The sequence below is a fragment of the Nyctibius grandis genome, chromosome 1, assembly GCF_013368605.1.
Source record: "Nyctibius grandis isolate bNycGra1 chromosome 1, bNycGra1.pri, whole genome shotgun sequence".
Classification (NCBI taxonomy): Eukaryota; Metazoa; Chordata; class Aves; order Nyctibiiformes; family Nyctibiidae; genus Nyctibius; species Nyctibius grandis.
In genome coordinates this window covers 65341924-65369554 of record NC_090658.1, presented here as the reverse complement: position 1 = coordinate 65369554, position 27631 = coordinate 65341924, and the positions used below count along the sequence as shown (strand labels likewise).

At 41.1% G+C, this 27631-nt stretch overlaps 1 protein-coding gene across 1 annotated transcript; it reads left to right on the top strand.

Moving 5' to 3' along the window:
* The first annotated feature begins 267 nt into the window (after positions 1 to 267).
* Positions 268 to 26382, top strand: LOC137669180 (uncharacterized). Its single transcript, XM_068411129.1, has 14 exons — positions 268 to 493; positions 3616 to 3735; positions 4655 to 4774; positions 6073 to 6192; positions 11422 to 11544; positions 12573 to 12655; positions 13869 to 13994; positions 14837 to 14882; positions 16046 to 16179; positions 20385 to 20513; positions 22594 to 22708; positions 23634 to 23768; positions 25016 to 25141; positions 25960 to 26382. The coding sequence occupies exons 1-14, from the start codon at positions 268 to 270 to the stop codon at positions 26079 to 26081; spliced, it is 1725 nt and encodes a 574-aa protein (XP_068267230.1). The 3' UTR covers positions 26082 to 26382.
* The last annotated feature ends 1249 nt before the right edge of the window (positions 26383 to 27631 follow it).

The following is a 27631-nucleotide window of genomic DNA, read 5'->3' as shown; positions in this document are numbered from 1 at the left end:
TTTGAGCACGGCTTCAGTCCAGCCTTTTAAATAATATTTTTTAGACTCCAGCAGATCTGCAGAAACCAGCCTTGTTGTGCAGTGTAGCTTTTTGGACACAGAAGCTTGTCTTCTTTACAGCAGCTGCACACAGTGTAGTGTTAACATCTGTAAGACAGGACAAACACTGAGGCAGCAAGTTAGTGCAAAACGTGGACAAGTTGAGAAGAAACTTTTCTTTCCATCTCTTTCCTTTTCCTCTTGCTTTGTGCTGCTGTTGGAACAAGAATGGGTCAACTGTGTGGACGGTGCATGCAGCTGCTGCGGGACTTTGTGGCCTTTGTTCAGAGGTTGTCTTCTGACTTGGTGCATGGTATCAAGGAGTGCTTAACTCTGATAAGCAAATGTTCCTGCTTAAAACAAAACAGCTCTAAAGCCAGACAGCTGTACAAGCCCATCCTGCAGCCTCATGAGAGGGTGACAGCACAGGAGTTTCTGCAGCATATTGAAACAGGTAAGAGGGCTTGTTGTTTTTTTTTTCTAAAGGGTTGTGAAAGAACAAGGAGATTCGTTTTGTGGGTTGAAAAGAGATTGCTGGCTGAACTGCTCTGGTATGGCGTGGAGCAGCTTGGTGATGTAGGAAAGGCCAGAGCTACAGAGCATTTTCTTTGTGTATGGGACACCGAGGGCTCAAGTGGCATAACAGTTGGATCTAGGTAGAAATGGTCGGTCACTTTCTTGCTCTGTCACCACTGTTAATACATAACCCGTGTAAATATGTTTCATAAAAGTGAGTCCTTCTAGTAATTGAAGTTAATGTTTTGAAGTCAGTCACTGAGGTTGCAAAGCTGGAAACAGGCTGTACCAACACTGGATGCTACATGTGTGCTGAGCTGTGAGCAGGCAAGTCATGAGTGTGATCCTGGCTGAGTTGTGCACATCCATATTGGCTGGCTGCAGAACACCTGGACTTGCACTGGAGGTGTCTGCCCTATACACAGGGAAGGTCAAAGTCACCCTGGGACAAGCACCATTGGACTCCCAGGACTTTGTCAGATTCCAAGCAACTGGTCTGCCTGAATACTTTTGTGCAAACTTTTTAGGCACAATCATAGGATTCTGCTTGATTCAAAGTAGATTCATAACTATTCATATATCTCCTGCTTCACAGGCTACCTCCTTGATTTGCCCGTTTTATCTACCTGTGATGTCTTCTCTATCCTGTCCTAGGAAACAACAACATCAATAGGAAAACTTTTTTTATTTCACTCCTGCCATGACAGAATATCTTCTTGGATTAGTGTGTTTTGTCAGTTGTCCAACCTAAAAACATTTCTTGTCTCAAGCTTGGGCAGGGGCTGTTGCTTGTTCATTTTGCTCTGTCTCACAGCTAATTGGGTATATTGCTTTAAGCTTAACAACCTTGGGCTAAAGTTACGACACAAAATTGCATAGCCTTCTACTGTCATTTGTGTGAAGTGTGTGGAACACAAACTACTATTTCTTTACTTGCCTTTTTAGGGACATAAAACCATCTTGTGAGGGGGACCAGGAAAGACATTTTTCCTTGGTGCAACACAGTTAATGCTGTTTAAAATGATCTGTCATGGAACAACCTTCGGAGTAATTGCTGTGATGCTGGTTTTTGGGAACCTGTGTGAATTAGCCTCAGCTGGTATTAGCTGGTGCCTTTACCCTATGACTGTGGGGGGATCCTGTGCTGCTGATATGGTTCACCAATTGTTGCACATTAAGCACTGGCTAAATCCTCAAGTCCATATCCAGAATAGGACCAGACCTTTCAGCTTGATGTACAGTGAGGATCTTCCAGGGCTGAACTTTTTCTTCCAACTTCCTGACTGTATAAGAGACTGTCTTGGCAGTATCCCAGCTCGGTTGATGGATCAGGTGCAATGAAGGGGTGGTGTGGAAAAAATGCGAGGCCAGAATGGCCCTTTGCAGAACCCCCCAGTGCTTCCTGAAAATAATAACTGTATGTTTTCTTGAGAAATCCTTTCCTCTCTGAGCTGGGTCTTCAAAAGGCTGGTCTGTCTTGGATCCTCAGGAATTGGGGTACAGCAGCAGTGAGCCTAGAGCTTCTGTGACAGCAGTGCACAGGTGGCAAAGTGCGCTCTCAGGAGGGTCCCAATATCTGTGATAGGAGATACACAGTACCCAGGAAGAAGAACCAAGGTTAATTCTCTGAGTGGCCAAATCCTGCTGCCAAGACAGATGGAGGCAGGGAAGCGTCACGAAGAGAACCAAGACACATGCCTCTTATTTTAGCACTTGCCTGTGTATTTTATTCCAAGATGGAACAAGCCCATCCTCAGTTCTGGACAAATTATAATAAGCAGGGAGCCAACATTTGTGTGGTTTGGGTGTAAGGAGAGACTTCATGGTTGATCATCATACTCAGCTGTTAGCTAGGGCAGCAAATGCTTGATATTATAAGCAGGTGAAGATTTTGAGTGGCTTCTGCTTTATCACTCTCCCAAACAAAACCACAGATACGTGGGAGATTCAGATAGTCAGTGTGTAAGGAACAGAATTAAACCACATGAAGAGATTTCTGGCTTTTCCCTAAGACCTTGCACACACTGGCTAGTCCTTCCTTTGCGTGTATTGTTAATTATTAAACAAAATTGATCTCTATATGAAGCAGTTCTGTGAAGCCCACTTACCTAATCCTGAAGGTAGGAGGTTGCTACTCTTGACATGTCAGCAGCTTCTAATGGCTTGAGATATTGGCTGAGTTTTGCACTGAGGTGTGAAAGCTCACACCCCTCACATCTCTTTATCCCGTGGGAGGTAAAGTAGCTAGATCTTGTTCATAGAGATATTTCAATCTTTAATGCACTGCTTCAATCTATTGTCTCAAAATATATCTTATAATTGTGTGCTCCACGAGTCAATTTATACTACATTACCTTTTCAACAGTTTATACCATTGAGCAGTGCTTCAATGGCCCTTTTTTTTTTTCATCTCTGCTGCTCCATTCCACACATTATAAGTACATTGTACAGTGACTTGCAGAAGTCACGCATGACTGCTATTACTTGATAGCTATTGCTGAACATCTGGTTTATTCACGTGGGAACTATCATACTCAAGAGCAGGTAGACTCATGCTAGAAATTTGAGCCTGAGGCAATCCGTGTTGCTATTATCTAAAATCCTTTATTGTAATACCCAGGACAGGAAACACAGTGAACTTAAAATGTAATAAATGAAAAATATATACTCCTTCTATAGCTCATAACTAAGAACACCATGTTCAGTAGATACATTTTAACAAAGAACTTCTATGATTCAGGAAAAAATAAAGATTTTTATGGAGAACAAGAACACCTGCATTTATATTGGATAGCATAAAAGTGTCTAAAGGTTATAATTTATCTTGCTTCCAATCACTAGCTTTGTGAGCTTCACAAGAGGCATCGCTAAGGACAGGTTATTCCAGATTCATTTATTGCTTCTTCTCATGGAAACATGAATAAGGATAGATGGGCTCTGTGGAGTTGTTGCAGTACAAATATCCTTATGTTTTTGGTTGGCTGTAAATTTTAATTTATTTTTGTAAACTAACCCTTTTCAGGTATAATTGAGTCCGTTCTGTCAAATGTATATCTTCAGGTTTTGAAATGTCACCACTTGGAAAGGACCCTCTGGAAGCCTTGAGGACCTTAGCCTTTTCAGAAAACCCAGGTTTACAGCAGTCTGCTGCCCTCTATTACTTGCATATCAGTCAGCACAGTAAGTTATCTATCTCAGTGCATTAGAAAATTTTCACATAATTATAGATAAAAGTATTTTTTAATCAAAGTTCTTTTTTTTTTCTTGCATGCTGTGTTGTTTGTTAAGGAAAATGGAAATGCTGTCATTGCGTGTGGGCAGTTATTCTGGGTTTTGCTATGAGGAGATATCTCTCATGAGATTGTCATTTATGTAGTTGTAATACTTCTGGAAAAACTCAGCAGAACCCAAAGTAATTAGAGTCAATGTGTACTGAATCTCCTGAGAGCAACACAGTCAAAACTATTGTCAAAGGAAATGGACATGCAGACTGTTTAAGGTTTTATATTATATACTTTTTGGAAGAGAACAAAGCCCTATAGACCAAATTGTAGTGGAACTTTACGAAGGAAACATTCTTCTTTATGCCAACAATTCCGTGGGAGCACTTGGATCCTGAGGTAGTTTGTGAATGTGTAGAAGTCAGCCTAGATATGCCAAATAAGATTCCAGCAAGAGTTTGGGTCCTACAAAAAGGTTGAAATACCAGCAACAAGCAGGCTGTGATTTATTTATTTATTCGTTTGTTCTAAATTCACTTTAAGGAGAATATTCTGGCACTTGGCTTGATAGCTTTATCCCATGTATTTTTTGCTGTATAAGAAGTGCAGCTAGCCACAACACGAGGACCTGCTATGAGGTGGAATGACTTGTTTGGTAGTGAGGCATACTGCTTCCCTTCCCATGAAGTTTTGAAGTACTTGATTATTCAAAACCTTTTCAGGAAACTTGCCGTGTTTTGCTAGTAGCAATGGAATTTAAATGAAGGGAAATACCACTCAGACTATGTATGGTAGCACTTGAGGTTTAAGACCAACAAGAGAAAAATGTGACTGTGGTGAACAATGAGACTCCTGAATATTTCCTTTCATTTCTGCAGTGAACATCCCCCTGCCTGTGGAGCATCTGGAGCCCTTCTACGCCTTACTACGGTCTGCTGACCTGGAGGTGCAGCAGATGTCTTCCTTGTCCCTTGTCAACTTCTTGCTGGAAGGAAATAGTGAGTAATTAACAACACGTCTCTGTTCAGGTGAAAAAGTATCTCTTCAGCTAAACTGAGAAGGAGGGCAGATCTACACATCCAGATCTACACAAATCCAAATTCAGTTTTTTGTGTTCCTGATAGGACAGGTGTGAGTCTGTTTCTCTCTGCAAGCCAAATAGATTCTGGTGGCACCAGGATATATCAGATCCCTCCAGATAGGTTATATCATGTGGCAAGAGATCTTGGATCTGTGTGCAAAGGCTGATAAATTATTCCCAGACTGGTGTGGGAACAGCTATACTATTCTCATTCTTGGAGTGAGAGCCCACCACTTTTACCCTTTCAAGCAATAGATACAGCTCTTAGAAATAAACTCTGCCTATGAGACAGTGTTCATTTTCTTGTTATTTATTAACTAGACCTTGGTCTTAATTTGCTTGCAGATTTAAAAAAAAAATAAAATGTTTAATAGAATTCACTTTCTTCTGTAGCTAATAGGGCAAAGGTAATTGAGATAGGATCTGGAAGTTGCAGAAGAAAAACTTCTCAGTAAAGTTTATGTTGATAGACAGGGCATGAACACTCCACACCTCATCAATGGAGTACCTGTTGCACCTGGGCCACAAAAAGTATTCCATCACGCTATCCTGTAACAGTAGAAGACAGGGTCAGTCTTCAATGAGGCTAGCTTTTTTCTTTTCTTTTTTATGATTATGTGAAATAGATCTAAGATGGAAACAGCCTGAAAGGCACTCACAGTCCACAGCTTGGTTTGCTTGATTCCTCTTCAGACTCATGGAAGAGCAGAAGAGCTGTTCAGAGGTTCTGTGCTGGGTTTGGCTGGGATAGAGTTAATTTTCTTCATAGTCACTAGTATGGGGCTAAGTTTTGGATTTGTGCTGAAAACAGCGTCGATAATGCAGAGGTGTTTTAGTCATTGCTGAGAAGTGCTTACACAGACTCAAGGCCTTTTCTCCTTCTCACACCACCCCACCAGTGAGGAGGCTGGGGGTGCACATGAAGTTGGGAGGGGACACAGCCAGGACAGGTGAGCCCAACTGACCAAAAGAATATCGCATACCATATGACATCATGCTCAGCAATAAGGAAAGGAGGAGTGAGCAAGCGGCTGTATGGGGCTTAGTTGCCAGCTGGGGTTAAACCACAACAGTCCTTTAATTCTGTTTCCATCTTAGGTCTATTTTGCATAATCATAATATAGACCACCAAAGCAGAGGAAGATGTATTCTTTTCACGAAGGCATTAACTGTTTACTTTTCTGTTTGTCCATTTTTTCTTGTATTTATGAATAGTTGACAAAGAAATAGTTGTCCAAATGGGTTTACTTGAGCCAATTCTGGATCTGCTTGAGTCAGAGGATCCCACTGTCCAGTGTAATTCGTGTGCCTGCATCATGACTTTGGCTGTTTCAGGTGAGTGTGCTGTTCTTTCCCTTTATCCTCTGCAGTGAATTCATTCAACTCTTACATCATATTTCAAGGTGAAACAGCCTATTTGCAATTGGTTTAAGAGTTTGGTATTCCCACATCACAAATTCAACCTCTTGAAATTCCAATTAAGGTATTTTTCTTAGTGTTTCTGACCTTCATTCTCTTTTTCTGGTTTCAAACCTAAATATATTCATGACCAGCTTATCTTAATTAGTGTCTACATTGGCTTTTGCTTCAGTAGTTCTCCCTCTCTGATGTTTATGCTGATAAGGCTCCTTCATTTTACTAAACTGAAAAAGCCAAGCTCATTTAAGACAACTCTTGTAAGCGAGGCTCTCCATTCATCTTTGTAGCCCCTTCTGGGTGTGAATGATATGTTCCAGAAATGGAACATAGCAATTGCATCTGTGAAACCACAGACCTCAGGCATTGTTACAGTCCCAAGATGTACATAAATGCTGCAGGAGTTCCATTTTGAATTCATCTCTTCTGAAAGAGAGGTCACCAGAGCTGTGTAGTATTTAAGCTGGAGTCTCACCTGTGTCTTTTATTGTGGCATCCAGGGAAATACCTTTTGTGGTACATCTCGTGGTAACACTTGCTTTTTTTGTGATTGCGTCATGGTGATGTTGTCATCCTGCAGCTGACTTAATCAATAAGTCTTTCTCCTCCCCTGCTGCTATTTTGAGCAGACACCAATTAATTAAGGGTCTGCAACAAATGTTTTCAAGTGCCCATCCCCACATTTTGTACTATAAAGTTTCATTCTCTTTCTGTTGCTCCAGTCTTCTAACTTGGCTGTTATTTGTAAAATACTCCAGTCCTCCACCACATTGACGGTGCTGCACTGACACCTTTGTATTAACTTTTTGTTTCAAAACCAACAACAGACCAGTCTCTGTGGAATTCCACTTGTAGCCTCCTTCCAGGTGGTCATTCCCATTCAGCAAAACTTGCTGCCAGCTTGCTTTTAGTCAGTTCCTTATGCACCGTGCACTATTTGCATTTATCACCATCTTCCATTGCTTAACTATGCATATTCCTTATCATGATATAGATATTTTCCTGGTATCCAGACAGGTAAGCTCAACCACAGTTAGGAAAAGAAAGGTTATAAGGTTAGTCTGGCTTATTCTACCTTTTGCAAATTGTGTGATTCTACTGTACCAATTGTGTAAAGCCCTATATAAAAGCCATGAATAATATGTATTTCCCTTCCTCTAGTGTTTATTCCACCACCTTCCCTCTCCAGTATGGGAAGTTGCAATCAGATCTCTCAGAAGACTGGGAGAAGCATGGTGAAAGTGTTACTTCCTCACTTAGGTATTTATATTGCAAAGAGGGAGTGGATAAGCAGGATCAAACAACATGAAAGTGCTGATTTGCATTTTGTCCCATCTCTTATTTATCTGCAGGTTTTAAAATATTTTTCCCTTTGAAACTTTTCTTTAAGGGTTGCATACTATTATGGTCAGATTAAGAACTCTGTATATTACATTACTTTGTGTGGAATGCACATTGCCTCATTTAAATGTCTAAATTAGGCCTGGCATCACTAAAGTTTTAGGTGCTTGGCACTAGGAGGGCTTTCTTTATGCGTGGTCATTGGAGTTATACACCTGAAGATCTACAGAGAGATATCCCTTCACCTGTTTTAAGCAACCCACAGTGAAAGCGACTTCTTTGGGCACCTAAGGATGTTCCCTAGTCCCGAAGGCACTATGGCCCTCCTAGATGTCTGTCTTTAACCCAGAGTATAGAGAACCCTCAGCCACTCCAGATCCAATCCACCTTCATTCTCTGTTGAGAGTGGTCACCTAATGCCATTGCTCACTCCCCTAAATGTCAGTGTACTTCTGAGCACAAGTAGTTCAAATTAAGCACTCAAGGAGCTTTCAAACTAGATAGGAAGGCATCTGCTGAACATATTTTTAGGCAGTCCTGCAAGTACACAGGCTGGGTTGCTGTCTGGGATTTAGATCAGTTTTGAGGATCTCTGTCCCAGTTTAACTAGCATTTAGATGGACTGGATCCTTTTCTTTCTTTTTCAGACTATGTTTAGCTACCACAGCAATAAGACTAAAGCAAGAGACAATTCTCTAGAGTTTATTTTAATTTTAACTTGTGGACTCTGATATTTTAATGGGCTTACTTGAGAAAAGTATTCTGTTCAACCATGTCCTTCAAGTAAGCCATTCATGCTTCAGAGTGACTTAAAAAAGATAAATATGGAAGCACAATCAAATTAGGAAGATCCTTTAGATAGCTTTAAGGTGACTAAAATTCTAAGTCCAAGAATAGTAATGTGTCTTAACTCGGCTGCAATAAACATCCAAGACTGTGTACAGAGTGAAGCCTTTCCAAATCAAGCCAGTTATGTTTCTTTAAGGAAGAAAAACCTTTGAAGCACCCAATGGCTCATATTCTGTCATATTTTCCCCAAGTTTTGTCTGAATGTTTGTAATCCCTTTGCCCAAATGTGAGGTTCTCTTCCACATTCACAAACATTCATGGAGTGTATTATGTGAAAGAATGAAGGAAGCGGCAATATCTGAATTCTCAATCTTTTTACCTCTCTTCTTTACTCAACTAATTAGAGTTTACATCACACCAGGCTGGTTTCCATCAGTTGGAGCTGCACAAAAGAACTTCTGCTTCCGCTGAGGAAAACAAAAGAACAATATGCAAGCAGATTAGATTGGAGAAAGGCTTGTCTACAAAATTGGCCAGAAAATTTCACCAGAATAATAGCTTCCCACGTGGAAAAGCTATTTTTAAATACATGACTCTTCCCAGAACAATTACTTTGCTCAAAAATGAGAGTATTTTTTTCCAGAGTAAAAGGTATTTGCTTGAGTATAAGATATTCCAATGAATGCAGAAAGGGACTTGTCCTGGAATACTGAACTGATACTGGCTGAACTATACTTGAATAGGTATCTTGGCTTATCTATGTGTGTCAGTTCCCCAGTATAGATAGGCTTCAGATATAGAAATAATGGCGTTGTTCTCTTAACACCTCTTAGTTGGCACCTGAAGAGCTGATCTCATCCAAATACCTTCACATTTCTTGCTTTCTTCTGTTTCATGTTTCTCTCAGCAAACTTCCAGAGACTGACCACTGTTTAAACTGTCTAGAAATATAATAAGGGCAAGTGTAGAGTCCTGCATCTGGGCAAGAACAACCCCATGTACCAGTACAAGTTGGGGGCAGACCTGTTGGAGAGCAGCATAGGGGAAAGGGACCTGGGGGTCCTAGTGGACAACAGGATGACCATGAGCCAGCAGTGTGCCCTTGTGGCCAAGAAGGCCAACGGCATCCTGGGGTGTATTAGAAGGGGTGTGGTCAGCAGGTCGAGAGAGGTTCTCCTCCCCCTCTACTCTGCCCTGGTGAGGCCGCATCTGGAGTATTGTGTCCAGTTCTGGGCCCCTCAGTTCAAGAAGGACAGGGAACTGCTAGAGAGAGTCCAGCGCAGAGCCACGAAGATGATTAAGGGAGTGGAACATCTCCCTTATGAGGAGAGGCTGAGGGAGCTGGGTCTCTTTAGCTTAGAGAAGAGGAGACTGAGGGGTGACCTCATTAATGTTTTTAAATATGTAAAGGGCAAGTGTCATGAGGATGGAGCCAGGCTCTTCTCAGTGACATCCCTTGACAGGACAAGGGGCAATGGGTGCAAGCTGGAACACAGGAGGTTCCACATAAATATGAGGAAAAACTTCTTTACGGTGAGGGTGACCGAACACTGGAACAGGCTGCCCAGAGAGGTTGTGGAGTCTCCTTCTCTGGAGACATTCAAAACCCGCCTGGACGCGTTCCTGTGTGATATGGTCTAGGCAATCCTGCTCCGGCAGGGGGATTGGACTAGCTGATCTTTCGAGGTCCCTTCCAATCCCTAACATTCTCTGATTCTGTGATTCTGTGAAATGTACATAAATGAAGCAATACTCAACTAAAAGTCCTGTGGTCTTCAGTGACAGTTTGGCTCGCATAAACAATGAAAGATACAGACTGTGGACTTTGCTTTTTCCTTTTATAAAATAATCTGCAGAATACTATGATATTAAGAGAATTCTTCATTGGTCTAATTCCCATTTAAATCTCATCAACTTCAAAGAACACCACTGCCAGCACCTTATTTTTTCAAAATTATGCCACTGGAATGCTTATAAAAGACAATACAGATAATGTATAGATATAAATGAGACAGTAAAGGGGAGAGGAACATAACTAACTGAATGTGGCAGCAGGTTATTTGTTGCAAATGTTTTGATGGCCTCATGGTAGAGAGGTAGGGAAGAGCATAATGTAAGGATTCTTTTCTATGTGGCACAGCTGAGGCTACCTTCAGTAAGTCCAAAACAAAAGGAGTAGAACTAAAAGCAGATTTTTTTTTCTAAATTGTATTATATTTCATAGCACAATATAACTTTATCATATGTAGTATCCATATATACACAGTATATAAATATGTTATACAGTATTTTATAGTATACAGTTAATTTTATAGCATTATATAAGTATTATAGTTATTTTTTCCCCAGTTTTTCATCCAGGAGTCTCAAGGGACTCTGCAGATCTTTTTTGAATACTCCTTGTACTCCAGGATGTTGAACACAACTGTACAACTCAATACACTGTCATGCAAGGAAGCATCACCACTTCAGAGAAACAGCATCTTTTCAAATTCCAGTGGTTGAGTCAAATTTGGTTTTTAGAAATCTCTACATTGTTCGTAGCTGTCAAAGGAGTGACACAGGCACATTCAAAGAGAGAAATTGGCCCCGAATACACCCTGCTAAATTAATTCAGTTTTACCTGCAGTTAATTACACAGGTTTTGGTTGGCACACTGTGAATATCTTGATCAGACGTATCAGGGGTACAAGGCAAGTACGACATCTTGCTAACCTGTTTAAGGGGAGTTACGGTCCTTTTATTTTAATCATCCCAGTCACAAAACAAAAGCATTGAACCAGATTTACGGCTAATCCAGAAGTAATGAGTTAGTTTCCTTCCCATTGAGCTCATGGAATTTTTAATGGGTTCCTTTGAGCATGCAGAGGAATGTTGATACATAGCAAAGAATCAGAGAAGCAAATGCCAAAGAAATCTAATCCTGCTAGTTGTCCTGCTCCTGGCTCACAATAAATTGGCAATGTTTGTTTTCTTTCTTTCTTTCTTTTTCTTTCTTTCTCTGATTCTTTTCTCCAGAGACCAACCGAGAGGCTATTGGCGCTGCTCGAGGAGTTACACCCCTACTGTCTCTTGCCAATTCCTATGATCCTAGAGTCCAACAAAATGCAGTTGGTGCTATTCTCAACCTCACACAATCAGGTACTTTCTGACTAATGGTTTATCTAAAATTGCTGAAAGAAAATTTCTCACTGACAGAAAAATAATTCAAAAGGGTTAAGGCAAGAATAAAAGTGTATCTGAGCAACAAGTTATTTTCTTTGCATATGGCATTCATGTTGATACTATAGGCTGATGATTTAAGTTTGGCCTCTTTAGCTAATACAGACCTTTTTTGCCTCGTACCAAAATAGGAAGGCTTGATTTTCAACCCCAAGGGGCTAATGTACAAGCACTTAAATCATCAGTCAAAGAAATAGAAAACAAAAATCATTTGTTAAAGAAATAAGTTGGTCTAAAAAGTTAGCAGCACATTTGGTGGTACTTCGAAGCAATCTCAGAAGCTTATCCAACAAGGTCATGTTCCAGGAACGTTTGATTCATATTACTAACTTGATGTTGGAAGATGCAAAATATAACTATTATGGGCGAAACATTAAAGGCTCCTGGGATATCTGCCAAGAGCTTTAGCAAAAGCAGTATTTGGTCCTCTGCAATATATGTAGTACCATACATTAACTCTGAAACAAAGCAGTGTTAAATCTCATCCCCCACAGTTAAATGATACAGTCATGAGTAACGTCTCATCTCTAGATCGTGAAAGGGAATGGTTGGCAGGAACTTCCACAGTTGGCTATTATACTTCTGTTATTATCCAGAATTTTTTAAATAATGTGTTTTTTTAATCACAGAAATCATGGTGAATATTGTACCTGAGGCTTTTCAGCTTTACCAGCAATTCAGATTCTCAGAACAGTCTTTAGCATAAACCCAGCTAAGGCTTAATCAATCAGATAGCCTGCTAGTCATTTTGCTAAAATGTCTGCCTACTGCTGTATTGCACAAACGCTAAATTATATATTCTCCAGCCACACTGATTGGCATATATTTGGACAACTTCACCACTCTGTAGAATCCAATGATCATGCACATCCCTTTTGAATGGTGCCTTCAGATGACAGGGAGGGAAGGGGAAAGACACACTAACAGCATTTTTTTTTTAATGGCAGAGAAAATCCAACAGGTCCTATGTAAGGAAGGAGCCCTACCAGTTCTTGCCTTGCTGCTGGAATCTCCTGACTCAGAAGTACAGGTATGGCTCAAACAGGTCAGATTTTTAAACAGTAACAGTGAGACTGTAAGGAGAGCACAAACCACAGCATGTGGAAATGAAAAGGTGGAGAGGAGGGAAGGTTTCTCTAGAGAAGACAGGAAACACATGAGAGCATCTTGGCGAAACTCAGGTCAGTCAGGTGACATATATGCAGAACACTCACTTTGTCTAGCTCCACAGGATAAAGTTTATGATGCAGAAGTGCATCTGCCAGCACGCACTAACGCTTGCACACAGTTGTTACGTGGTTACCTTCCTGTGTGTTTCAGATCATCAGACAAGTTACAGATCAGCCTCTTCCTCTGTTTTTTTTGCATCCACTCTAAGCAATTTTACTAAGTGTTCTGAGAAGGCATAACTTGCAAGGATTTTTTCTTCTTATTGTAAATGTCTGGGAAATCTTCCTATTTTATGCTTACCACAGACATCTCTGATTCTCCACTTGTAACAGAGAGCCGTCTTGTTTCAAAAGTATGCTGATGAAAAACTATGAATCAGAGTTGTAAACCTTAAAATCCGCTAGTTCATTTATTCAGTCCTCTGAGTAGTACAGGAATGTTTCCTCCGTTGGTTTTGTTATCTCTATTCAGTTCTCTTTTAAATGTCTGAAGTGATGGAGCCTCTGGAATTGCTTTCTGCAAACTGTTTCAGCATAATCAGCTTGCTTTCTCTGAGATTCGTCTTAAAATTTCCTCCTCTGCAGTTCAACCTGTTTCTTCTAATTATACCTCCCCAGTAATACATACTATTATATATATAATCCTCCCTAGCATTAATGTTTAAATCCTTTGAAAATGATCTCTTGGCATGCTAGGGCAATGACTACATCCAGCAGGAGTAAATCAGTGTAAACATATAATACAGTTGATGCAGATGAGCTAACTTACATGCCAGCAGCAGTCGTTGCAGCAGCACAGTACATTCCCGAATACTCAGGGTCCTAATGAGTTGGTACAACATGCAGTGTCACAGCGTGATTGCTGTTGTAGCGACAGCAGATTGCATCGCTTTTCCTGGAGGAAGCCCCCTCAGGCTGTTATCACATCTACCCAATAAAACAGCCTTAAGATGAAAAAGCACTTTATTTTCATCATCTCTAAATTTGAGCATTTGTCCAATTTATTTTTTCTCTCTTCAACATGTCACCACTGTGACCTCCCTCTCTCTCTACTTTTTTCTTGGTTCTCTGCAGTATTACAGCTGTGCTGCCCTAAGCAACGTGGCAGCCAACGCTCAGCACCATGAAGCCATGCTGAGACCTGGCAACAGATTCCTGCTGCGGACACTCATCTCTCTCCTATCATCTTCTGTGGACAAGGTAAAGCTGTAGCTTTCTCTTTGTATAAAGGCTTAGCATCAGAGTAGAGCTGTAAACTTGGGCTTCCAGTTTCAGTCTTGCACAACTCTGCTCATCCACTGTACAGGTGGCTATGTGGCATCTTTCCCATAAGAAAAGACACATATATTAGAAGATACATAGGTTCTACAAGGTCAATGTATGGAGGAAGAGAAGAGAAATCATTGAAGTTGTTCCACAGCCCTGGACACTTTAGACTAGGATGGTCTGTATTCTTTAAACTTGAAACTATGTGTATGAACTGCTCTGTCCAGGCTCTCAACTATCTTTGATCATTGTGTCTGCGACAGAAGGTAGCTGGAGCATCCATTATGCTACTTTATTTTTTTATTTTTGGTATCCGTAACTTTGACTATAAGGCTTCAAAGAATAAAATCTTGAAAATTTTGCTTTGTTGGGAGCCACACCAAAGAAACTTCAATAAGCCACAGTTCAGAATTTAAAGGGTGGAACCTTAAATTCTATGTAGGAGGGAGGTGAAAAAAAGGCAAAGCAAATCAGGCAAATTCACGCATTTCTTTTTCCAATAACTTATCTGACATTCCTAAAATAAATGAACATCTGAACCCCATTGGCTCTTCCTCATCAACAACAGGATGACTGATAGAGAAGGTTGAAAAAAATTCATGACACTTTGAAAAAAAAAAATCATGTCCCAAAATTTGTTCTCTAAAGATAATGTAACAGCTTGCTAGTGTTGGCATGTTTATTTTGCTTACAATAGGCAAGAACATGCATTACTGAAATCGCTCTTTTTTTCTCGTCTCTTTTTTTTTTTCTTCCCCCCTCTTTCGCACAAGCAGGTTTCAAGCCAGGCATGTGTTTGCCTAAGAAATTTGGCTACCAGTGGTAAGCAATATATTGGAGACAAACAAACCACACTATTTCTTTTTCTCTCTGCCTTTCGGAGTGAGCGCAGTGGGCTGGGAACCTTTCCTATTAAAAGCAAAGAGATGCCATATTTTCTACATTTTAACTGGCTGTTAAGGGAAGAGGGACGTGCAGTTTTACTAACTAAACCAGCCTCAGAGCTCCCAGATAGTGAGGGGAGGTATCTGAACAAAGCGAGAGGGACAGCAGAGGTCTTCTTATGCACAGAGCTTTTGCAACTGTATTAACTGTACTCCCTTCCACATTTCCCAAGCATTAAACCTGATTAGGACAGAATGTCTCCTGAAATTGCTGCTTGAGTGGGGACCTGCCTTCTCCCAAGGCATGAATCTGTCATTAAATATAATTTTCTCCCAAGCATTTGTCATCCTCTTAAAAAAAATCGTATCCTATTAAATACCCAAGATCCGTTTCTACAGCATGCTTGGGAGATGAAAGCAGAGGACTGGCACGCTCAACACTAGAGCCCTAGGGTCCCAGGTAGAGTTGTTCATCTAGAAAATGTAGAGATGCTTCATTTTCAAGCAATCGCAACTATAGTGGAGCTGGAAGCAAGGGAATGGCTGCGCTGCTCCTTGACGTGCTTGAAAACCCCTGGTCTGCTTGGCCTTTTAGGAGTGCCACTCCATCTGCTGCCTGCTCTGGCATTGCCTTGTAGTGCCCAAAAGTACTCACTGAGGTTGTGGGGACAAGTGGGGTATAAGGATTCAGCCAGGATGGCTGATCTCTCCCCTGGCTAACTATAACTCTACGAGATGGGTGGTGCTTGGGGAGGTCTTTCTGTCTGTGCAGCAGAAGCTGCTACCTTCTCACCGGGCCTTTGGCCAATGAAGCACTAAGAAAATTCCCCTCCTTTCTTCTCACTGAGGTTCAGACATAAACTGAAGGGTGCCCAAAGCTACGTTCTGCTCTCAAGCCTGTATTAATCCTTTGGCAAAAGGAGCCAGAACAAACAAGGGTTTATTTTCATACCCAAACATCCAGTGTTGTCCCATCCCACAGAGGTGGGGAGGTCCCCTCTAATTTCATCGCTGAGGCTGTCAAATGCTTATGAGTCAGGGCCTGTATGTCTCCTCACGGTGCTCTGAAGCTCCCTGACCTCTGTCATTTTCCCAAACCAGCGGACATCCAGGCCGAGATGGTAGCTGAGGACGTCCTGCCCAAGCTGCGCTCTCTCCTGGCATCCATCAGCGAGGACGTGCGTCGTGCCTCCATCGCTCTGCTCTGGATACTGTCCCAGCACCCGCAAAACCAGGTAGGGGAGGTCATTTTCCAAGACCAGAGGGGAAAGAGTAATTCTGGCCCCTGCCTGGGGTAACTCTCTGTTATGGCAAAACTGCAAACAAAACGCGTTTTATGAATGACCAATAGACTCCATGAGTCTTCCCAACCCTTCTCCCTCACACACAAATTGAAGAGGTTTTGTCTGCTGCATCTGCACTGTCACCAACTACCCAAGGAGCCTATCTGTTGCGGTGAGTAGGAACCAAAGGATCCCGTAGTTAATCAGATTACCTGTAACGGGACCAAGGGGAAGGTAGAGGGGGAGATGGGTGTCAGACTCCTTGGATGCGTGGATACTACACTGCACTCCCTGCAACTCCACATGGTCCCCTTGGTCCCCAAACTGTAGGTCTCCAGGTGAGTGTAACAAGGGGCAGGATGCATGTGTAGCACCACAGAGGCTGCAACCATGGAGGCAGCTGAGGAAGTTATTCCTTGGCTACAGAGCTTCCACGCACATTGAAAAGCAAACTAATTTAGAGCATGCACTTAAAGTGCCTCAGTACAAAATAAAGTGCAAAAATACTTCCCTACATGGACAGTTATTCAAAAGTATATTTGGATAAATTTAACACCTTTTGAATTAGGATCAAGACAGCAAGGGGGGCTAATAAAATCTGAAATCTTTAGCTAATTCACGAGGACTTTCCTGTGTTTCCTCATGTCCTTAGTTACGGAACAGTTCTTTTGCCCACGTTCAGGGTAAACACCACCCTTAACAGTGCAACACTATGCAAATACATGAAGAAGTCTGACCAGAAATAAACTACAGCAAATAAACAAAACAGACACTCCTGCTGTACTTTCATCCTCCACATAAAACCAGTAAGTAGCAACTGACAAATTATTATTATTTTTAAATGTGCTTTTCCATTACAGTAATCAGAGACATCCTTAGGAACATGGATATGAAAGGTTTTTCGTAGGTGTCTTAAGCTAATAATAAACTTTTAAGAAAGTCAGAGTTTGGGTAGATAAAGAAAAAAAAAATGTGAGAACATTTCCTGCCACATTGCTTTAAGCAGTAGTGACAGGCGACCTCAGTAACCACAGCTGGGCTTAGGTGCTTCTCATGGCTGAAATACACTCAGTGATGTGAAATGGCCTCCGGGTACTGGAAGCCTGGTGCCTTACACCTCAGTTGCACATACACAGCACAGCACGCACCAAATTGCACCTCCTCCTTTAACTCGGACATGATGGAAAAAATGGGTAAGCTCAATGCCTGGGAAGCGGCACTAGAGCACAGAGCTTTTCAAAGGCACTGTGGCTTCGTAGGTTTTGTGCTGGCTGCATTAGACCAAACGTCCTCATCCCTTGTCAAACTGCCTCATGCAATCAAAACACAATTTACACTCAACAAACTTACAATTGAAATAAGTTAGTTGGAGGCTATTTGCACAGTAAAAACGTTACTCAGTATGAGGCATTATGCTGGAACATTGTCCTCACTCGTATTTGCTTTTCTTGCCCCCAAACACCATTTACACTTTTTGTTCTCCCAGAAAAGAGTGTCTGCAGCTCCTTTGCTCCCTGATCCTGAAACATGTCTTTACCAGTGCTTCAAACCCCCAGCTACAAAGGGCACGGCACAGCGTCAGTGGGAACAGACAGAAGCACCAGGAGCTCACACTCATTAGACCAGCAGTGAAACAGTCCGTCCTTCATGGGGGAAGAGGGTCAGCAGCAGTAGGCTGGAAAGCAAAGCATCACCCCTGAGGGTTTATTCTCCAGTGAGAAGTATCTACATCTCAAAATTTGTTTTAGCGAGCAAACACGGCTCTCCCTGACTACTGAATGTTGCTGCTTTGTGTGAGCGAGTCCTGGGCACTCTGAGAAGAGGCTGACCTCTCCTTACTCATATCCTGCCTCCCCACCTCCATGCCTTTTCTGCCCTGTTTTTCAAATCGTTTCAAGGTTTCTGTCTCTAACCCAGGCTGAATTCTCAGTGAGTGAAAGAGGGACTTCTCCATGGGAACAGCTGTTGGAAAACAAACCACCGAACAAAGCTAACCTTTACATCCAAGTCAAGTGAGGCTTGAATTATTACAAGTACTGCCCAGGATACAATAGGGCAGAATTCATCTGCCCTTTCGTTACCATGAAGCAAACTCCTGGGAATGCTTCACAGGAGCTCCTCTCCCTGCTTAAACCCCTTTTTTGTGATCCCCTGGCCAGGCTGTTGACAGCAATTCCCAGCAAACGCTGGAAAACTTCCCTCTTGCAGGGGGAATTTTATTCAGTTCTCCCACGGACAGTCCAACCCTGAAACACTAAAGAAAGAGTCAGGCTTTGTGAGAAAACAGCCTTTTAAATAACGTTCCTTTGAGCAAAGACCTGGAAGTCAGGGTGGCAGGGGTCTGTCTACTCCAGATGAGCCACTGACTTTCCACTCCAGGTACAAAATAACTTTGCCTTCCCATCTTGCTACCTGGTAAACAGGGGATGATATTTATCTTGCCAAGAAACCTCTGGCAAAGGGGTGCAAGTGCAGCATTGCAATTGTACGCATAGTTCCTGCTGAAAGGCTTTTCCTTGCTTTTTTTTTTTTTTTTTAAATCTTGGGAAAAGTTAAATCAATATCCATCTGAACCACCCAATCCATTTTTACTCAGAGTTTTCTCGTGATTCTCTCATGCTGTGCAGGATTGAGCCAGGAAACAAAATCTGGATCCCAGCCATATGCCACCCAAAAAAGAGGTTCGGCAGAATTTAGAGTACTGTCACTTGCTAATGTAGGTCCTAAATAAACAGGAGAGCTTGGCAGGGAAGTCATTATATATTAGAAAGTTCATTTATAGTCCGTAGACAATTTCCTCCTCTCAGGCCGTAGCAAATCAAATAAGGGTACCATAGCTGATGGGATTAAACAGAAAAGAGGACACTTGGGACAAAAGTACAGAAAACAGTCATTAATGGTAATATAATTGGATTATCTAAAATTATATTATTTCAGCCTTTGAAGAGAAGAAAAACTAAAACTAGGGAAAATTTGTAGCCATACCTGCATATAGGATCCTCTAAATGCACTGATTTTAGCGATAGCACTGCCCTTTCCATCTATTTCCATGTTTTATTTTAGGATTGCTGGTTGTGACAGGGCTTAAAAATGAACTTAAGATGTCAGCTAATGTTAAAAGAAAATAAAATATACTTTTGTAATTTAACCTAAGTAAAAGAAAGATGCAGATTAAACTAATTTTTAAAGACATCTGCCTTTCATGCTGCTTCAGTGATCCTGACGTTTCACAGGTTTCAGAAGTATGCGATTTTTCTCAGCTGTATATAGGACTGATGATTTGTTTTATATTGAACACTCTCGCTAATGTGTCTCAGTTTCTAAGTAACACAAATAGTATCGTTCATTACTAACACACATAAGAACTGCATAAAGAGCTCAAATTCCTAAGGGAAACAGACTGAAAGAATAAATTATCCCAAGAGGAAATCGTATGTTGCTTTTAACTGTGGACCTAACTCAAAGCCTGCTGAGATCAGGTGTCTCTTATAAATAGCAGTGCTCCCTTGATCCATACTGTTATTGAGGGAACTACCTGGGCAGTACACCAAACTCAGAGTAAGATCTGATTCCATTAATATTAATGGTAGTTGGAGAAACACTACATGCAGGGAGAGAGGGACTCGGTAAAGTCCCTTTAAAATATCCACCAGATGGCAGAGAAACATATGTATAAACTCACAAGATGCTGTTCAGAACGTGTTACTAAAGTGATGCCTGATCACGAACTGATCTAAACATACAGTCCATTATTGTAGGTGAGGTAAATTGCTGAGGTACTCAAGGACACACTGCTGCTGCTACTTCACCACATACTTTTGCCTTTCACACCTATCCTGACCACTTCTCCTTCCAGGCAGAATCACATGTCCTTCCCCTGACTACCAACAACCTCTAGGAAGCATTTAATGCAAACAGAAATAAACTACTAGACCTTAAAGACTCCAGCTTTCCATAGCAAGTGCTCTAGATCAGTGCCAGTCAGTAGACCATATTTTGAGAGAAAAAGCACTGGAGCCAGCCCCTACGCGGTTGGTTTAAATGAGCTAAGTAATGCGTTTCTTTCAGAGCTAAGATTGATCTGTCTACAGTTTGCTGCACTGTTGCATCGTGCTGTCTATACTGCATGCAATTGAGATACTTGTTGCTCTTCTCAGGACACACTGGCATGTGGCGAGCTACTGGAGAGCCTGGGGATGCTACTGTCAGTGCATAAAACAGACCCTGTGATTGTTGGCCATACTGCTTGTATCATCAAAAACCTGAGCCTTTCCAAAAACAGACAGGTAGGTACCCTATATTTTTCACTGAACTATACCCTGGGAGGTTGCAGTTATGTTTATATATCAAATCAGCATTACCCACAGAAAGACTTTTTTTTAATGAAACATATGCCAAGGACACTGTACACAAAACTGTGTGTGTGAATACAAGGGCCTGATGTGCCATAATGAAAGGGAGTTTTATTCGTATTTTTCCAATACAATAAAAAAATGCTAATGAAAATAAGAAATATCTAATTTTTCCTCTGAGTGATGTGGTTACCTAATTTAAACAACTGCATCACAGGTATAAAATGTACTTCTAGCAAAGATATTTCATACTAATTAAAGGAACCATTCAGGAAAATCTGAGGTTTGTTATGAACTGAATCCTTATTTCCTCTCACTCTTCAGCTGCCCTTAGTTATCCATTTATGGCATTCAACACTGATCTAATTGCACTCCCAGTTTGTTAAATATAACCCCAGCTATTGATGTACATTTTGCCTGTTTGGCAAGACACTAGCTGTGCTAAGCTGCTGTAGAAATCTCTATTGCTGACTTTGCTTCTCATGAAATCCATATCCACAGATGCACTTCCTTTCTCCTTGCCTTTTAAGAGTACCTTGATCAAATAGTGCCACTAGTAACAACCAGTGTTGGAGAAAAACCGCCACCCAAATCAGTGTCTCTGCTTTGCCCCACTTTCTACTACACACTTTCTGAGACTCAGTTCCTTTTTTTTTTTCTTTGTTCATGATCCAATTACCAGAGATTCCAGAGATTTAAACTAGCCAAAAGGAAAACTATTTTCAATATTTTTTTCACTTACACAAGAATTATATGAATTTCTCATAGTGGTGAAATCAATTTTTGCAGGGAAATAGTTTTCCTCAAACTCAAGGCCCACAGTAAGAGTAAAAATGCACGATCCTTTCAAAGTTTGCTTTAAAAAAATTACCATATTTGTCACTTAAATTCTGTAACATTATTCTGTTATTAGCAGGGACCTGGTTCACCTTCATAAAGCTTTATAATGTATAGAGTATTTAGCTCTCACTGCACAAGTGAATCCACAGACGCTATGGGAGTGCCAGGTTTCCAGGGTCAATTCTAAGGAACCATCCCTAAACCCCATAGGAGTCTGTGGCAGAACAGGAAAAAAGTGGTGTTTTTATGCCAGTGGGACATGAACAGAGTGTGGGAGCTTGAAAGGCAGCAGTCTTGAATCCAGCTTCAACCTCTAAGCAGCAAGTTAAAAAACTGCAACATAAAATGAGCACACAAAAAAAAAAGATATTCCCTTTTGTTGATAGACACCTGAGCTCCCTTATGGAGGTGCGAGCAGCTTCCATTATTGGGACCTCCCAGAGAGCTGATGACTTTGTGATTCAACTTCAGCAGTAACCAGTCACCTCCAGGTGACTCATTTGGGACTCATTCCTTGGTCTCATGTGCTTTTAATCCAGGTCAGCACAGACTAAGTCTCCTATCTGTTTTCAACTCGATCTCTAAAGTATATATCCCAGTACAGAGACACGCTGTCCAACACCACTTTTGGAATAGCAGATTCAACCTAAAAGATAAAGGATACACAGAAGTTTAATTCATAACATTTCTCTCCAGAAACAGAACTCACCTTTGCTAGTGAGAGGTCATCTCCTGTTTCTGCAGATCAGAGCATTTAACACCAGGAAGTTTTCAAAGCCCTGGAGGCTTTGAAAAACTTCCACATCTCCCAATGCTTTGCCCCAGAGCACTCAGCTTATTCACCTCTGCAGCAAGACTTGAGCAAATGACAGCTTAATACTAACATACAGCCTGATACAGCAGCAATACGTCAGGAAATTCTTTGAGCTGAGAGTGATCTGTGATCACGAGAACATCCCACAGACAGAGCAAACCTTGGAAAGTGCCTAAAACCAAGCGATCTCTGAACCATCCAAGGTGTTTGTCACCTGATTGCGGTAGATCTGGGAGGAGACATTTCCATTATGGATGTTTAGCCCTCAGTATTGCTAGGAGTCACTCAGTACTTCTGAAGTCCTCGGATACCACTAAAACATAATGAAAACGCTAAACATGAATCTCTTCCTTGTTGCAGAGAATCATTGATAGCCCATGTGTTGAAGGTCTCCTCCAGACCATGCTTTCTACTGACATTCAAGAAGACTCTCTTCATTATGTGACATCTTGCCTTGCTGAGCTGGCAAAGCAAGGTAGGGAAGCAACCTCACCATAAATGGCTTAATCTGAGAAGTCTACGTATCCTTTATTGATCCTAATGGGAGATGAAGCACAGGTGGGCACACAGCCCAGGTCTTCCCCTTTAAATTCACTGCGAGTTTTGCCACAAGCTTCAAGAAGAGCAAGATCCAACTTACTGGCAGGACACATGGGCTCCATTGTTTGCACTATATTCTGTTGAACTGCTTAAAATTTTTTACTAAAAATTCTTCATGCTGAACTTTACTGGTGTACATGGCCCATCTACTTTTATTTGTAACGTCACCCAGTTTCTCTGGCTGAATTCATTTCACAATAGCAGAAACTAATATAAGAAGAGGAAAAGACTAAAATACAAAGTGGCTCTTTCTCTTTAAATATTTTTGCACATAGATTTTATCAGAGATCCCAGTTTACCACCCACGGAAGGTACAGCAGTCCTCATGGCAGAGAGGATCAGTGTAAATTTTCCCAGCCTGCCCAGCATTGGTTATTGTCTGTCAAACATTTCATCTCTTGTATCTGGTGTAACTGCCATGCAACTGGCAACATGTCGCATCTAATTTAGCAAGGAGTGCCCAGCAGCTGCTGGACAGACTAAGCCCACTAGGCAAGAGTGGATCTCGTACATAAAATGATTCATTCTTTCAGAACACAAAACCAACATAATAAAAACCCACCAGCCTTTCTATGAATGAAATCCATAGCCGTACCTTCCTGAGAGCATAGCCTCAGGACATGACCCTTTTTCACAACCTAAACATACTTATTGCACGAGTTTAGCACTTATTTTGCTTCTCCAGCTGTGTAAAGGATTTCTTATTTAGGCAGTACAGTTTCTGGCAGACCTCTCACCTTCATTTCTTTGGCATTGGAGTTTCTGTTTACAGACTACTCTCTTATTGTTCTGTCTTCCAGAAGGAGCCACGTTACGCATGGTCCAATGGATGGATGAACCCTTGACAAAGTGCTTGGTGAGACTGGCGGGCCAACTGGAACATCCTGAGCCATCATTTCAAGCTGCCTCCATCATCCAGCACATGATAGGTCACGGTAACTGTCACACAGCATTAACTATGCTTTCAAAGATATTTATGGCTGGCTGAGTGAAATGAGCCTTTTCCTGAAGGAGATGACTGTCAGGCACCAAACGACCTTTAACATTCCTATAGCATCCTCCATCTGGTCGCTACAAATTTATTAGCATAGAAGTGCCTACAGTCACCCTTGAAATACACATAAAAAAAGTGCTTGAGTACATGAGAAAGCCAAGGGATGAAAATGGACCATAGATGAAGATCTGATTCAGGTGTTTGTTGCCTTCTTCAAGTGCTACTAGTCTGCAGGGCTAGTCTGTAGCCAATTCTAAGGTCCTTAAAAATAACTGAAGTAGGAAGGTGGAATAACATAAAACACTCCTTGCCAAGGGCAAGATGAGAACACATTTCAGACAGGAGATATTGTTGCATCTTTTTGTTTGATCCTCTCTGACAGTATATACAATGTCATGGCATTCCCCACAGAGAGGAGCAGAGGTTGGTAGAGACAATTACAATGGGATGGTTGTGTTCCAAAATTTTAGATCAACTCTGCTCCCTGACCAGCAAGAGGGAAGCATCTTACTGAACCAGACACTACTGATGTAATTCTAGACCAGATTAGCAGGAGCAGTGAAGTGGCTTTTAAGAATGCAGCCTATATTTTTTCAGTTTCAGTGAGAGAGAATAAAAAGAGAATTATTTTTACCTGCAGAAAACAAACAGCTTTATGCCTAATATACTTGCCCCATGCAGCTGAGAGCCATTAAGACTTGTTAGAAAAAGGTGTTCAGATTATTCTTGCCATGTTCTCTAGAAAAGCATGGTTAGATTTTAGTCCTTAGACATGAGAAAAACTGAAGTCCGTAATGAGTCTCCAACAAGGGAAAATGCAAACCTGTTTCAATCCTACCATCAAGGATTTGAGACAGAGCAGACTCTCAAGTAGCGAACAGAGTCCAACAGCATAATCAATTCATGGATGGGTTAGCGTGACAGGCTGATCAGTCCGTAAGTCAGCACGCACCTTGCATGAGGACCAGCTTCCTAGCACAGCAGCCCGCTCAGTGTTTTATTTACCTGAAGTATCAGCGATACCATTAGAGGCTGTAGTACGTGGAAGCACTTTGCCATTCTTTGCAGTAACATGGGTTGTAGCTGAAGTTAGATGAGTCATTAACGGTCTTAAATGCTGTTACAAAATCAGTTTCAAAGTGTTTTAAAGGCTCCTACTGATCTCCAGCGGTTCTCCCGTCTATGCAGAAAAAATGATGCTTTTGTTGAAGCGTCACATCGGAGAGATTCAGGCCCACCTCAAGAATTTTCTTACCCACCAAGAGATCCGCTTTCAGCAGCTGGGCATCTCTACGTTCTGCAGCCTGCGAGAAGGTACGTCCTTCCTGCTGGGCCGACGGCAAACAGGCACTGCTTTAGAACAGAAACTACACTGCTGGGCAACTTCCTCTGGGGACTAGCTCTGCTCACTTAAGCAAACAGAATAATCTCAAGGGTGGCTGTTACCTTACCTGTTTTTAAGTAACAAAGAGTATCTTACAATAAAGGCAGAGGGTTTTGTTTGTTTGTTTGCTTTTAAACTAAAAGCTTTCTGATCAGCAGGGAAACAGGACTTCAGCTACTGATGTTTTTATCCAATATAAGAATGTTTGTCACTAGACACAACCTGAAAAGTTTTGAAATATGAATTTAATTTATTTTGATAAAGCACGCAAGCAAGCAAATTGCATGATTAGCAGGTATTAAAGCTGGGAAGTCTCACATCTTTTTCATACTTAAATAGTGCCTTGTTTTTTTCCATTTTTGGTTAGTTTTTTTGCTTTTGGGTAGAAGTTGAGTACAGATGAGAGTTATAATATGGTAATAAATGTATACAGCATGTATCTTCACATATGTAGAGCCAGAGCCAAGACCCTGCTATGTCTTGATTTGCACCTGTTCCATAAGGCTGAATTTGGCAACTGAGCTATAGAATCTGTATCAGGAGAATTTAGCAGCAAACAATCAAAAGTAGGGATGAAAGCTGAATTTGTATCTGCTTTGTGTGGTAGAACATTGTTCTGCCTTCTATATACTTTACATTGCAATAAGAACTCTCAACTCTATCTAACCTGAGATATAAGCTTCTAAGCATCTGCATCAAAATACAGGGAAAACAAGCAGGTTGCCTAACACTTGTTTCTCCTCTTCAGATCCAGACTTTTCATTAGCATTCAGAAAAAGCCAAATGGCCAAACTCCTTGAGCAACTCCGTCAACAAACAGAAGAAACTCAAGAGCTCCTTAGGGCAGCTATTTGTCACGAAGACAGTTAATATTTAAGCTGGATGGCTTACAGAAACATACCAGATCCAAGAGCCTGAACTTTCAGAGAAGGCAATTCCTTCATCGGTTCCTGTAGTTAAAGTTTTCTGCTACTTACAGTTTCATCATACAAAAGAGATGTTCCGATAACAAGAATCGGAGCAGGTCAAAAGACAATCCCTTGAACGCTTTGGCTGGCTTTGCTTAGTGTGCTTGAGGACTACGGCTACGTTCCTTCCAATGGTTTGGAAAACACCTGTCATGCTTGGGCAATCTTCAGTGGTTTGGTTTTGGTTTCTTCACCACCCTGTCCAAAACAACAGCACTGTATTCATGAGGTTTTATTCATGTAACAGGCTGATTCTACTGAAGAGGCATCTCTCAAGTACGCAGGTTCCTCTGCATTCATCTTTATTTTGTTTCTGTTCCATCTCCCTTATTTCAGAGCACACACCAGGGACTTCAGAAAATAATTGAATTAACACATAGTGTAAAGGTAGCAAATTACTAACAGGAACTGCTGAGAGACAACTCAGAGAAATTGCAAGAGATTTGTAAGAAATGAGAACAGGGCAAGCCTTAAGACTGATCCTTGCCTATGCTGTAGGCACAACTCCCCAGCAGAAGAGCAAAGGCACACTGAAGCAGGTAAATGTTGCATAGAGCATGTTCAGAATACAGCAGCGACCATGAAAGATTTGGGTGAGATATGTTTGAATACAGAAATCTGTGCTCTTCAAATGGTAAATTACTTCCAAAGGTACTTGCAACGGGGAAAAAGTGAACAAATCTGGCAAAATTAGGAACTGATCTTACATTTTGATACTGATATTTCATTTTAAAAGGAGTTAAAAGAACAAAAAAAAAGTAGTATGTTTAAATTCAACTAATTTTCTTACATGTATACAGGATACTGAACAACCTCCCCTTCCCTCTTCTCCAGAGGGGAAGAGTCTGTCTCACAAACCTTTTAGCCAAGCAAAACAGTGTTTTTCAGGAAAAAAAAAAATAGCACAGAGCCTTGAAACTATGGGGCGCTAGTTTTTTTAATGTAGGTTTTAATTCGTAAGAGAATAGTAATCTAATAATAATAATCTGTTAGTTATCTAATTCCACCTTTGATCAATACACTTGTTTTTAAATACAAGAATCCTGCTGGAACTTCATGTTGAACTGGCTGAAATACTGAAATTTTGGAACCTCTCTTATGGCAAACATCTGCTCCCAGATAGCAGAGTTTCTTATGAAAACATTTCAGAAGAGTTTCCTGTCTTTTGAGGTGCTTCTGACCATGGTTATACCTCTTACGTGCATGTAGAGCTTTAGAGCTGCTATTGGCTATAAACATGGAATAAAAGTGAGATTAAAAATAATAGTAGTAATAATAATAATTAAAAAACCCACATTCTCTCAACTAAGAGCTCGACATTGCATTTTACTGTGGCCCAAATCTCTAAGCTTAGTTTTGGTGCTTGGGGGAGGCATTTCTGTTAAATATTCCTTTTAATAACTGCAAGTTCTCTCCAATAGTAATGTTTTAAAAAACCCCAACCAAAACCAC

Coding starts and splice junctions, on each gene's coding strand:
- LOC137669180 (XM_068411129.1), top strand. CDS start 268: ATGGGTCAACTGTGTGGACGGTGCATGCAGCTGCTGCGGGACTTTGTG. Junction 3,736..4,654: donor CTTGCATATCAGTCAGCACA/GTAAGTTATCTA, acceptor TCATTTCTGCAG/TGAACATCCCCCTGCCTGTG. Junction 11,545..12,572: donor TCTCAACCTCACACAATCAG/GTACTTTCTGAC, acceptor TTTTAATGGCAG/AGAAAATCCAACAGGTCCTA.